This window comes from Pavona decussata, unplaced genomic scaffold (genome assembly GCF_977016875.1).
Source record: "Pavona decussata unplaced genomic scaffold, jaPavDecu1.1 SCAFFOLD_84, whole genome shotgun sequence".
Lineage (NCBI taxonomy): Eukaryota > Metazoa > Cnidaria > Anthozoa > Scleractinia > Agariciidae > Pavona > Pavona decussata.
The window spans coordinates 1580919-1595000 of NW_028145502.1; the positions used below are offsets into that span (position 1 = coordinate 1580919).

The 14082-nt window shown below is 41.4% G+C and overlaps 4 protein-coding genes and 1 pseudogene across 5 annotated transcripts in view; 4 read left to right on the forward strand and 1 right to left on the reverse strand.

Moving 5' to 3' along the window:
* The window catches only part of LOC146475351 (G-protein coupled receptor 143-like), a 91595-nt gene that overhangs the window by 59854 nt on the left and 17659 nt on the right, over positions 1–14082 (forward strand). The window lies entirely within an intron of this gene.
* The window catches only part of LOC146475352 (uncharacterized), an 87317-nt gene that overhangs the window by 49224 nt on the left and 24011 nt on the right, over positions 1–14082 (reverse strand). The window lies entirely within an intron of this gene.
* Positions 3778–5527, forward strand: LOC146475353 (uncharacterized). Its single transcript, XM_085115547.1, has one exon. The coding sequence runs from the start codon at positions 3912–3914 to the stop codon at positions 5253–5255; it is 1344 nt and encodes a 447-aa protein (XP_084971673.1). The 5' UTR covers positions 3778–3911; the 3' UTR covers positions 5256–5527.
* The window catches only part of LOC146475354 (G-protein coupled receptor 143-like), a 23872-nt gene continuing 17659 nt past the window's right edge, over positions 7870–14082 (forward strand). The window contains exon 1 of the mRNA XM_085115752.1: positions 7870–8101. Within this exon, the coding sequence (XP_084971878.1) occupies positions 7870–8101 (232 nt within the window). The remainder of the gene's footprint in view (positions 8102–14082) is intronic.
* Positions 8940–14004, forward strand: LOC146475355 (uncharacterized; annotated as a pseudogene).

Consider the following 14082-nt stretch of genomic DNA (forward strand, 5'->3'; position numbering starts at 1 on the left):
CACATCAAAACAACAAAGCATATGGCATCACATTGATTAAAGACAGTGGAAGCAATGATTACAGATCCAGAATTGGTTTCAATATTTATCCTCTTGCTATTGGAACATACACAATTGTGTTTGAATTCTACCCACCAGAAATGACTAATATTCAATTGTCATGTACTGCATCTGAAGCATACATCCACAAAGCTGTACAGCGTGATTTCACTGCTTATAGCAAGCTATTGGTTCAATTCAATAACAACAGCAAACAAACTCCAGATTACATCTATTTGACGATGCATGGAACTGCTACAGCGACTCCAGTACAATGTCATCTTGTTGCTTATGGTGTCAAAGATTGGTCAGATAGCGTTTATCCAGGAGTTTATGACGGCTTGGGTAATGAGATGTTTGATTATAAAAATGGAGATATGGAGATGAAAGTCAATTTGGATATGAATAATAAAATTATTTCTGGTTTAGTAAATCCGATATATGATTCTGAAGCAATGAATTTGGGTTATTTTACCAACTTATTCAAAACGAAATACACTGGAACTATTGCTAGTGGTGTTTTTCAAAAAACAAATCCAACAAATAATTTTCAAATAGCTGCTGACGGAAATACTTATTTTAATTTTTATTCAGTTGTTTTAACAAGTAATATACAGGTCTCAAATGCGCAAATTTTGTTAAATGGAAAAATACAAGGTCAAACATCAAACACTGACACATATCACAGAATAGGAAACATAATAAGTGGAAGAAATACATTTGATTTACCAAAATCAACCAAATTTGTCAGTATTAGTTCAATATCAATCATGGATAGCATTGGTGCAGGAACTGCTGTGACTGGAACTTTTGAATTAAAAGTATTACATTCCGATTATTTTGATAGAAATCATAAACAAATGAAACTACCCAACAATAAAATAATGTATTCTGGAAATTGGGCAAATAGAGCTCCCTTTCTTTTAATGCATGGTGGAATATTTTTTACGTTTCCAGAAAAAATCAGAGTTGAATCATTATACGTTTATGCAAGTCATTCTATTCGTGATTTTTATATTTTGTTTCAGACAAAAAAAAGGCAACAAATTTGAACAAAAAGTTTTTAGAGGACCTATTAGCGCCCATTCATTTAAATTTAACATTAATCATACTTTTGATAACATTGCAGGTGCTAGATCTTCAGGTTCAAAAATACCATTTAGATGGGTCATGATTTGTCCAATTTTTTAATTTAATGTGGTTAAATAAGATAATATGCCATACGTTGAAGATGAAAATGGAAACCATATTCTAGATGAAAATGGAAATAAAATAGAATTCACTATTGAAAGCATTGATACACCAAATGATTGGAAATTTGTTCACAAAGAATTAATTCATGTTAATGATGACGGTCATTTGGATACAGAAAACAGACATTTAGTCGTTAAAGACGGGGTCAATTCAAATCATGCAATTTCACTCCAACAATTGATAAACAGTATGATTGCAGTTGAATCCAAAATTACAACATTATTGAATGCTTTCAAAGCTGAATTGGTTAAAGGTATTGATGAATATCTCAACAACCAAGTTTCCAAAAGAATAGGAAGAAAAAGTGGAACAATTGCAAAAACAAATTACAAATGGATAAAAATATTGAGCAAAGATGACATCAAAGGGATCAATACATTGCAGGAAATCATTGTGACAAACACATATATCAGGAGAAATAACAGATATCATCATGCGAAATCCGATTTGGTTGCATCATCATTTGTCCAATTGGAATTTTTCTTCGATGTGTCATTTGAAAACTATTATTGCTATTTTAAAAGTCATCCATCTGATTGGGCAATGGAGTATTTTGTTGAATACATCCGGATACGACTTCCAGACAACAATGAAGATGATAAAGAAAAAGAATAAAATATTGTAAATAAACAAAAATGGATAACAGAAAACGTTCAGTCATCAATTTCAATCACATTGACAAAGATTTGAATGAGGTCACTCTCAAAACAATCAAATCGCTATATAAATTTTACCACAAAAAATGGTGGTGTTATAAAAAACAATTTAGAACCATGAAAAACATGAGTCTTGTTTGTAAATTGGGAAGTACAACACTCATTGTGAGTGGAACAATTGCTGGTGGTGTTACACTTAACCCAATCATTTTAGGAGCAATTTCTGGAGCCGGAATGTTACTAAAAACCTTTTCAGACTACAAAAAGTTTGACAAAAAGATTGAAATGTTCAGGTATGCTTACACAACCTATGAAAAAGTTTTGACAGATTTAAGATCACATCTTCGAGGAAAACATTTTGATTTGGATTCTTTCGTTTCAGAAATGCTTATTATTGATCAAACCATGACTGATATTTGTCCATCAATAAAGTTAAAAACAGAGAGAAAATACGAGTCAAAATACAAAAAATGATTTATTTTTTAACTGATTGATATTAGTTAAAAAGCAACGCGTTTATACATTTCATTCAAATACATGAAGGCTGTGTCTTGATCGTTTGATTTTAAACAAGCGAGTGCCTCATCCAAAAACAACCACTTTTTCTCTTTTTTGTTTGCATTAAAATAAATTTGTTTGATTGTTTTCTCGGCCGATTCCCTTATCAATTGTTTGGTAATTTCTTCCATCAACCTCGAGTTTTTTTCTTTGATTGTTTCTTGGTTTGTTTCATGGTTTATTTTTGGCTTTATCTGACTCTTGTTTAAAAAATCAATTAAATCTGATTTTTTTAAACGTGAAAAATTTGTCAAGCCTCTCTTCTTTACCATGTCTTTCAACTCAGATATCTTTAATGTCGACAACTCCATTTTAATTAATATTCTGATAAATTTTTTATACCTTTTTTGTGGCAAAATTTATCAAAAAATTGTGTAAAGATTTGTGTGAAGATTTGTGAGAGGACACTTTTTGGACGCGGGTTTAATTTTGACTAAATTTGTGTGAAGATTTAATGTTATTTTTTGTTCACTTCAAATTTAACTCAAATCTTGAGTTAAATCTTGAGTTAAAATTAATCTAAAAATGATGGTTTTCAGTTAAATTTTCACTTTAAATTTGTGTGAGATTTTATCTGTGCGCTCGGGGGTTTTCAGTTAAATTTTCACTTTAAATTTGTGTGGGATTTTTGTGAGGATGATGTAAAAAAGATGTAAAAACGATGTAAAAAAGATGGTGCGCCGGTAGCCTCATTTATATAACTTATCAATACACTCAACTGTTTACATGTGCAATAATAGACAGCGAATACGACAGTTAAATATATAATCTATTATAAGAACAAGTGCATAAAATATCGGCAACTAGTTCGTAAATGCGAGTAAATATGAATGGCTAAATACTAAACATGGCTAAATATGGTTTGTTTTTACGCGTATTAAAAGATCCAATAGTACAATTCGTTATTCAGTAAAGAGAACCTCAAAACTATAGTAACTATTAATAGTAAGCTATGGATTTTCTCTCCTAACATTATGAAGATGCCTTTCAAGTACAAAAGTAGCACTGAAACCTTAAGCCCGTTCCAAAGTTCATAAAAGGACTGGGCCCTAGTTTACACAAGTTTTTAAGTTTAAGTTTAAGTTTAAGTTGTTCAAATTGCGTCACATGAAAAAATAAAAAATCGCGTCATATGAAAAAAAAAATCAAGCCTGAGATGGAATTCCGATTTTTTGAAAGCCTTAAATTACATGGTTGCAATCTAACGACAGAACCTCAAACTTGGTAAACTGACTAATTTTAATGTGATCTTTCTTGTGATGGACTCCATTTGGACTTCGGCACGGGCAACTGATCATGACGGAGCAAGTGTAAGCTGAGCCTTTATTCGTCGCTTATACTCTATCTTCTTTTTGTAGGTGTACATGACAAGCTAAGGTAGCTACGAGACTGACACGAACGTAAATGGTAAAGATGGCTGTTAGAGAAAGATGCACATTTAGATTCTTCTCCCTCGCCTGCTTTATTTCCAGTGCTTTTTTCATATATTTAACATTCAAGGTTTGGAGAAAGAGCGATTTCCAGTACGCTTGGTACAAGCGCCAGAATAACTTCACCGCCACAGGCAACCCATCAAGCATGTCAGCCCCAAGGGTCACAGGAACCCCAATAACACTGTTTGTGAGAATGGCAGGCAAACTGGAAAAGCACAGACAACGTTATTATTGTGACTTATTTAGGAGTACTGTGCTGTTTTGGCCGCCGTCATACGGAAAGACAGTCATAGTGCTTGATGAAGAATCAGTGGCTGATCATACATTTGCACAAAACATTATTCGACAAACGAAGGAACACTTTCCAGAATACAAGCTTGAGGTACTGTATGAGCCGCTTCCCAAAGAACCAAGCGTTTTAGACTTTCGTGGTTCTCCAAGAGCTCCAGGTTACAACCGCCAACTTTGGAGTAGTTTCTTTATCGATTTGTATACAAATGACACCATTGTGGGATGGATGGATAACGACGCTGCCTTCATCACACCTGTTACAAAGTCCTCGATTTGGAACGGCACAAAGTTACGGGTATTGGGGTGGGACTGCTCGATGAGCGACCCCTGGGTACCCACATGGGAAAGAACTACAAAACTGGCGTTGGGATTACCATTTGTTGCTGATTTTATGACCTATTTCCCAGTATACATCTACCGCGATACCTTCAATCATTGCAGGGAATGCATATTGAAACGATTTAAAACTACCAGCTTTGAGAAAGCTTTCAAGGCGTTTTATCAAGGGGAAATTTCGCCAGTGAGCATTATTCTCAGCTATGCCTGGTACTTCGAAAAAGATCGATATGATTGGAATATAAAGTTATGCACTGACATAAAGAAATACAATAAACGTTTTCCGCTCGGGCACAAAATTGGACCAGAGCATGTGGAAAACATTCTCTCTGAGCCGCAGACAGCATTTCATGTTCCGTATGCAGAGTTTTTGTTTTCAAATGTTCTAGTTAGCTTCTGTCTGTCGCACAGAGCAGCAGGAAATGAGATAGCTATGTGTTCAAAGCGTAACTTTTCACCGAGCGATAACTTCGATCTGTTACACCACGATCTGCAAAGAGTCACAAAAGTAAACAAAAACCCTTGCGCTGGCAAAAACACAAATTTTTGTTTGCAAGTTTTAGGACGTCATTACAAACAAGTTGGTCTCGAGGTCAAACAGAATGAACGCAAGCTGGACTGGCGCAATGTAAAAACCGTTGAAAAGCTAGCAAACGAGGTTGATATTAAATGTAAACCTATAGAGTAGGTAAAGGCAGCATAACGGGCTTAACCAAGAGACCTCTTGGACAAATTCAAGGACGAAACCTCCTAATACAGAAGTATTTTTGCACAGTTTATGCGGACTATGCAGGAAAAGCAGATAGGAAACTTTTGGAAGACCAGTTGTACAAGTCGAAATATTGGCCCAAATAAATATTAGTCTAAGAGCCATTAGTTTTTCTCATTGTAACTCTGGCCCTGAGGAAGACTAGTTGTACTAGTTGAAATATTGGCCCAAATAAATAAGCCCTTTGCCGTTGTGTCAGCCCTGCAATCAGTTTGGTTTGAAAAGCAGATCTTATAACACTGACATTTTGGTCACTGTTATAAGATCTGCTTTTAAAGTCAGTGTTATAACACATTATAACACTGACTTTTTGGAGGAGATGAACCGTAATAAGCCGTGAAAATTAAAAGAAGAAAACACACCCATGCATGTCGTGAGGTGAGGGATCGCGTGTGTAGTTAGCTTGACTCTTCAAATAATCGACGGTTATTAAAATTTCCAACCTTTCCCTTCCTATTTGTGAGAGTAAGATGACCAGTTGGCCAAGCGCTGAGAGGTGAACCAATCTAATCGACTTTCGGGAGCCAAAAACGTGGTGGAGCATTCTTGCATATTCAAACCAAGCGCTCACAATCTTCAGTCGACAAGCGCGGGCGGGAGTGGGCACCGTTCGAATACCCTGAGTTCTCTTGAAGAGGATGGGGAAGATAATTTGAGTTTACATTGCATATTTGTGACTGACTTGATATGCTATCAATAGCTAATTTTTAGAATAAAGGCATTAGTTTCTGAAGAAACTATGGTGCTGCATCGCTGGAGAGTAAAAAGGAAATTTAGGTTTATCAGCAGAGTTGATATAACATTAATTTTCATGTTTCTGATGAAAACTTTCTGGCCTATTGCTCTCCTATCCAGATTGGTCAGCTGCATGCTGGGATGTTTTCGTAGACCGCAAGAACGAATTGAACGTACGGCTTCGATGCATATGTATTTTTAGTTTCATATCAATTTGTTTTCCAATTCACGCGTTGAAAGGATACTCTAAACACTGTAAGTGCTACCAAACCACGAATTTTAACCTCTCAAGGGTACCCGCGAGCATCTCGTCTCTTTTACCAGCGCACCGAATAAGCCAGCCCGACGTCTCCCTTCAAAGATGAATATATATGTGTTTGGGTGGTCGTCCTTTCTACTTTTTGCCTTTTTTGTTTTGTTTTTTGCATTGAGTAAATTTCCACTCAGCCCAAGACGCGGGTAATAAACATGCAAACTGAGGTTTATCTGTAAATGAGCGAACTGGGCGGGAGAAGGGTTTGAGAACCAGCCCCCAGTTGTTCGAAAGCCGATACTCTAACACACGATTAAAAGTTTAACGAGGTTTTCAGCTCGCTCGTTAAAAAATGTTTTTAAGATCTAATTTTAAGCTAATGGTAAAGAAAACTCAACGTCGAAACTGAGGGACAAATATCTTTTTGGAAAATATTTATTGTTTAGTTTTTAAACTCGAATCAAAGTTCTCGTTAATCGGGCTTTGAACAACTGGCCCCTGTGTGCATTTCTCAAAGCTCCCGACTGAAGAGCTTTCGGGCCCGAAAAGTAATTCTCTTATCCCTTTTTCTACAGGTTGCCGGTTGTTTTATTTTTTGATAATGAATTTTGCGCATGTAAGATGGTTTCTCTGGTCCGAAATCTTTTTGGGAGTTTGAGAATCGCAATAGAAGGACGAAAAGGCACAAAATCAACATTGAAAAACGTTTACAGAGTTTGTAACTCGTATGACTCAACATCTTCCGTAGGGAACGAACAATTGAAAAATTAAACTCAGGGAAAACACGCAAATTCGACATCATTTCACAACCCAAAAATTGTTTGTCTTTCAGCAGAAACAACTAAATAATTGTCAAGTTTGTTATAAATTATCACCCCAGTGCAATAAAACTATCGATTAGTGCCTCTGGCCAGAGACAGAGTAGGTAGGAACGGATTGAAACTTGAAAAATGTTAGGCTAATGTTTTTCAAGTTCTCGCATTTTTGTTTCCGAAATGCGCTAGAACACATCACAAATTGTTCCTTTCAAGAATTGAGTTGATTTCTTTCCTCTCATCATTCTGGAATTATTTGACAGCTGATTGAAGGTCTTTCTTTATCATTTTTAACAAAAGATACCAAAAACCTCATGATACTTCTCTTTTAAAGGTGAGGCCCTGATTGAGATAACGGATAAATAATCAAAAGATCTGATAGGAAAAAGGAAACTATGAAAGTTATTACAGGGATAAGGTTAGTCATTTTTCAAAAACATGTCCATTGTAGTTTTAGTCATAATAATTAGCTTTTCGATTTAACGCCGGTATTTTAGGAAAAACTTTCCTCAAAATTTATAGGGATTAGCTAAGGATAACCCAACACGTTGACCACGATAGTCTCTCCTATTTATTTTCAAAATTTTCAGAAGAGTTTTTTCCTATCTCCCAATATCATCCAGAGGCCAAGTCTACGCTACCCTCCCCTCCCCCTCCCGCCCCCTAACCCGACGGCCGGGCATTGGTACCCTAACTTGGCCATGGTTGAGTTTCACAAAAAAATTACATCATGGCGTTCCTTCGCGGTGCATCGATTTACTGCATCACAAAGGAAGAAATTGATACGAAGAAACGGATTGCCTTCAGCAGTGTTTATATTACCACAGCAACGATATCCTCTTTTGGAGCCATTGTCCAACTTGTCAACTGGTACAAAAAATTGCGAGTAACAAGACGAGTTCCCTCACCAACGCCGCATGTTGTTTTCTCGCTTGCCCTGGCAGATCTGTTCACATGTCTGGGTAAATACGATCACGTTTTAAATAATTAATTCATGAATGCTTTCCTTTCATTTTAGAGTTTTTGACTTTACACACGTTTCTTTGTCTCTTGAATGTTTTATTTAACTTAAGATAACTTAAGCACTTTAGTTTAATAATCAATCTCCCGATTCGATGCGCGCTAAAGAATTGTTAAGCAAACGGGCATAGCGGAAACAAGTTTACAATTAACAAAATGATAAAAAAAATTCATAACGGAAGTAAAGCAAATAGAAGAACATTTGATCAAATCATAAATATATACAGTTTGATAGACGATAATAAAGCTTTCCTCGGGACGGCATACGTAGGGCTTCCTTCAGTGTACGACTGAATAATATAAGCTTAAGAACTAAAAGCTTAAAGAACTAAAAGCTTAAATTTACTACATGTGGCATAGGCTTACATTCTTTTTTACATTCTTTCAAGCTAACATTCAACTACTATCCAACTAAAATCACTTATTGTCGATAGCCAGAGTCGTCAACAGTATTTTCATTTCTGTGATGTAATTTTAATTGTGTCAATAAGCGCCATTACTCGCATAGTTTTATTGTTGTGCATAGTTCACGCTTTAGTTCACACCATAGTTCGCATATCTCTATTGTTACCTTGGTTACCTGTTCGCTTCGCGAGTGTGTTAGTTTTGCATTTCAGTTGATTCTCTGTTGAATAAACGTGGACGCTCGTTCGAAGTTTCTGCCCTAATCATTGGCGTGGTGGCAGCGTTTCGGTTCAACGGACCCACAAAAGACGTCAAAGTGTTCTTTTCGCTCCTTCGATCGATTGTGTCTGAATTTCGTGAGTTTAACTCTTCAAGATGACTTCCCATAGAGCGCCGAAACAGTGGTCGCTAACCTCGAACGAAACAATTACTTCAATTGAGGCTTGGGAGAACAACCTAAAGTATATTTTGTCCCTCGATCTTAATTTTGCAGATTTTCTTACCGATGGTTCGTCCTGGGGTAAGAAAACGAATGCTTCGCCTCTTCGCGGTTTCTCGAATGATCCTGAATCTGTTCCTGCGGCCCGAAGAAGAACTGCAGCTCAGAAGATGACACATCTGGAAATGATGCTTGGCCAAATAGCGAACTATTCTCCAATTATTTCTAGGAATTCCATCGTTAAGAACTCAACTTCTATAAACGGCGTTTGGCAAGCGATCCGACAGCATTATGGCCTTTAGTCCACTGGTTCACGGTTCTTAGATCTCGCGTATATTTCTCTGAAACCTGAGCAACGTCCAGAGGATTTGTTCCAAAGCTTGATGGCCTTCGTTGAGGATAATCTTCTCACAACTTCTAGCGGTATTACTCATCACGGTGAGGCTCCTGTGGCCGACGAGGAACTTTCGCCTTCTCTAGAAAATTTTATCGTGTTAACTTGGCTTCGTTTGCTACATCCAAACCTACCTCGGCTCGTCAAACAGCGCTATGGTACTGAGTTACGTTGCAGAACTCTCGCTTCCGTGAAACCGGAAATTTCCCAAGCACTTGATTCACTTCTCGACGAGCTTCACACCAGCGATGAATCTAAAATCCTCCGCTCTGCTTCTCAAACGGAACATCGAGCATCGTTTGCTTTTACCCGTCGCAGAGGCCCTCCCAAACCGCGACCATTGAAGGTGTGCCCTCTGTGCCAACAGGCTGGACGCCCCGATTCTCACTCTCACTTCTTGAGTAATTGCAAGTTCTTGCCTGAGTCTGACCGCCTTTTCATGTCTAGAATTCGACAAGTGGCTAGCCTTGACGTCGATATGAACAGTTGTGATTGTTATCAGAATTCCGACCCAGTGGAGTCTCCAGTTCCCCTAGACACACCCGTGATGCAGAATTGTGGCCCTGGTGTCCTTCCTACAATGGAGTCAACTGTTTCCCGACGTGTTAATATATCCCAGTCTCCGTTTCTTCACGCCTTTTTTCGTCACCATCCTTTACGTTTAACTATTGATACTGGCGCTGAAACGAACATGATGAGGGCTTCTCTAGCCAAACACATCGGTGCAAAGGTCACTAAAAGCACCCAGACCGCCCTACAAGCTGATGGTCGTACTCCGTTGTCCGTGGTTGGTGAGACCCGTCTCCAGCTGGTTCGCCGTGGCAGATCCCTTATGCTGGAGGCCCTCGTTGTAGAGGACTTAGACGTGGATATACTAGCTGGGACTCCCTTCATGACTTCAAATGACATAGCTGTTCGCCCTGCCAAACATGAGATCATTATTGCTGGGTGTGATGTAGCATCTTATGATTCTTCTCAGATCTCTCAAGCCCATCACGCTGTTAGAGCCTGTCACCTCCTACGTGCTCCTTGCGCCAACACTACTGTCTGGCCTGGTGAGTTTCTTGAAGTCGACGCCCCTTCTGAGTTTCTTAAAGATTCTCCACTCGCCATCGAGCCTCGTACTGACTCAGTCTCATCTAATCACCGTAAACCTACACACGCATGGCCACAACCCGTCATCGTCCAAGCTGTCGGGGGTAAACTGAGACTTCTCAATGACTCTGATGAGCCCTTACTGATTCGTAAGAACGATCATTTCTGCCAAGCGCGCCTAACCGTTCCTGATCCTGCTTCAGATCCTTCTCCGGTCGAAACTTACCCGGCACCGAGTATGCTAACGGCACCTCTCCTTACGCCTGCCGAGTCAGTGTCAGTAGATCCTGATGTTTTATTGTCCTCCTCTCAGAAAGCTTCTTTCAACTCTCTTCTGAAGGAATTTCAAATTGTCTTCGATCCTCGCATCCCTGGTTATAACGGAACAGCTGGTCCCATCGAAGGAATTGTGAACATGGGTCCTGTAGAGCCTTCCCAGCGCAAAGGCCGCGTTCCACAGTACTCGCGAGATCAACTTGATCTGCTCCAGAGCAAGTTCGATGAACTAGAGGCTCAAGGTGTCTTCCGCCGCCCCGAAGACCTGAAGGTTGTTGTCGAGTACCTCAACCCTTCTTTCCTGGTGAAAAAGAAAAATGGTGGCTTTCGCCTGGTCACAGCCTTTACCGATGTAGGCCGTTACAGCAAACCTCAACCTTCGCTAATGCCGGACGTAGATTCCACCCTTCTAAAGATTGCCCGCTGGAAGTACATCGTGGTCTCCGATCTATCCAAGGCTTTTTATCAAATTCCTCTTTCAAAGGATTCAATGAAGTATTGCGGCGTAGTTACCCCTTTTAAAGGGGTCCGCGTCTACACACGTTGTGCCATGGGTATCCCTGGTTCCGAGACAGCCTTAGAAGAGCTGATGTGCCGTGTCGTTGGCGACCTCCTACAAGAAGGGTGCGTTGCTAAGATAGCCGACGACCTTTACTGCGGCGGGGATACTCCTCAAGAGCTCCTCATGAACTGGCGGAAGGTCCTTTCCGCTTTAGACCGCTGTAATCTGCGCCTTTCCCCCGAAAAGACCGTCGTTTGTCCTGCCTCCACCACCATTCTCGGTTGGATATGGTGCCAAGGCTCTATCCGTGCTTCACCTCATCGTGTAGCTGCTCTAGCGTCGTGTGAGCCTTGCAAGAATGTTCGCGGTCTCCGCTCCTTTGTTGGTTCCTATAAAATGCTTGGACGAGTCTTGAGTGGCTGCGCTAAGTACCTCGCTCCTCTTGAGTCTCTTGCGGCTGGCCGCCAATCTCAGGACACAGTGACCTGGTCTGATGAGCTCCTTGTATGTTTCCGCTCTTGCCAAGAGGTGCTTACTTCCAACAAATCCATCACCCTGCCAAAGCCTGAGGATCAGCTATGGATCGTAACCGACGGTTCCGTCAAGATGAGTGGACTTGGCGCCACCCTCTATGTTCTTCGCAACCAGAAACTGCATCTCGCCGGCTTCTTCAGTGCTAAGTTCAAAAAACATCAAGCCTCCTGGTTGCCCTGTGAAATAGAGGCTCTGTCTATTGCTGCCGCTGTCAAGCATTTCGCTCCTTACATAATCCAAGCCAAGCCGAAGTCTTATGTCCTAACTGACAGCAAGCCTTGTGTACAAGCCTTCGAAAAGTTATGCCGGGGTCAGTTTTCTTCCAGCCCTCGTGTGACGTCTTTCTTATCAGCAGTTAGTCGTTACCAAGTCTCACTGCTCCACTTAGCTGGCTCTGCGAACCTCCCTTCTGATTTCGCCAGTCGAAACGCCCCTGCCTGTGATGTCCCCCGTTGCCAGGTTTGTTCATTCGTGTCAGAAGCTGAGGACTTGGCTGTTCGCCCTATTTCTGTTCAAGACGTACTGTCCGGACAGGCCTCTCTGCCCTTTACAAGTCGTGCCGCCTGGCTTCAAACTCAATTAGAGTGTCCGGATCTCAGACGAGTTCACTCTCATCTTAAGCAAGGTACTCGTCCCTCAAAGAAATTGACAAACATCAAGGACGTCAAGCGTTACCTGAACTCAGTCTCCATTTCTCGTGACGGTCTCCTTGTTGTTAGACGAGATGAACCTTTTTCCTCCGCCAAGAGAGTGTATAGTCATCCCTCGCTCTGCAATAGATGGCTTTCTCACCGCCTTACATGTGAAACTGGACCATCCTTCGCGCCACCAGATGAAGCTGGTTACTCAGCGTTACTTCTTCGCGTTGGACCTTGACAAAGTCATCCCTCGCTCTGTCACACTCGCTCTGTCGCTCTGTCGCACTGGGTGCTCCCAGTGTTGCCACCTGTGCTCTTCCCTGAAAAAGGTTCCCTCCAGCCTCATTGAGCAGTCTACCTCTGATCCTCCTGACGGTGTTGGTATATCCTTCGCCGCGGACATCATAAAGCGCTACCGTCAGTTGATACTTGTCGTCCGCGAGACTACAACCTCCTTCACAGCCACCTGTTTATTGGATGATGAGCGGCGCGAATCAATTCGTAACGGTCTTCTCCGCTTATGCCTTGAGCTGGGTCCCCTGGCTGGTCCCCCTTCCGTCGTAAGAGTAGATCCCGCTCCTGGCTTTTCCGCATTGTCAAGCGATGAAACTCTTCGGCAATATGGTCTTGCGTTGGAGGTCGGGCGTATCAAGAACCCTAATAAGAACCCTGTGGCTGAAAAGTGCATTGCCGAACTTGGGGACGAACTTCTACGTATTTGTCCAGGGGGTGACCCAATCTCCCCCCTTTCCTTGGCTGTGGCGACCGCTAATCTCAATACCCGTATCCGCAACAGAGGATTGCCTGCCCGAGAGATGTGGCTTCAGCGCGACCAGTTCACTAACTGGCAGATTCCTGTAACGGATCTCCAGCTTCTCAGAGAGCAGCACTCCTCACGCCTCAGAAACCACCCAGTTAGCGAGAGATCCAAGGCTCCTGGGCGCAGTCCTCCCACTTCACCGTCTGTTGAAGTAGGCGATCTCGTTTACATTACCTCTGACGGCTCCAAGAATCGTGCTCGTGATCGATATCTCGTGGTTTCTGTTGAGGGCCTGTGGTGTAGTGTGCGGAAGTTTACCGGTTCTCAGTTGCGTTCTACCTCTTATCGCGTCAAACGGTCTGAGTGTTATCGCGTTCCTGAGCACGTTGACCCCTCGTTCAACCTCTCCCGTCGTTACAACGCCGATTCCTATTGTGAAGATGTCGCCGTGGAACCTCGTAGTGATGAATGCTTTAATGAGGAAACCAATCCTGTTCCTGTACCTCCGCCCCCTCCTAGCCCGTTTGTCCCTGTGGTTCCTGTCGAGCTCGCTACACCTCCAGATCCTCAAGCAGCTGACACTTGTTCAGATTCCGAGCTTTCTCCAGCTCCGGAGGGAGACGCTCCCCACTTCGCTACGGCTGGTCCTCTTGCAGATCGAAGAGACTCTCTTACTCCACCCCCGTCAGACGATTTTAGTGTTCCAGTCTCCGAAAAAACCTCCTCCTCTGCTAGTTCCGGTCCACGCAGGTCCAGCCGTTCAACTCGCCGCCCCGCTTATCTTAGTGACTATGTAACTTAGTTGTGAACTGCGTAATTAACTTTCGTTTTTGTTTGTCTCCTTAAGCTGTGCTACTTCGCCAGTGCGCTGAGAATTTTA

Excerpts from the sequence above, each read along its gene's own strand:
- LOC146475353 (XM_085115547.1), top strand. The coding sequence starts at position 3,912 with ATGGTAAAGATGGCTGTTAGAGAAAGATGCACATTTAGATTCTTCTCC.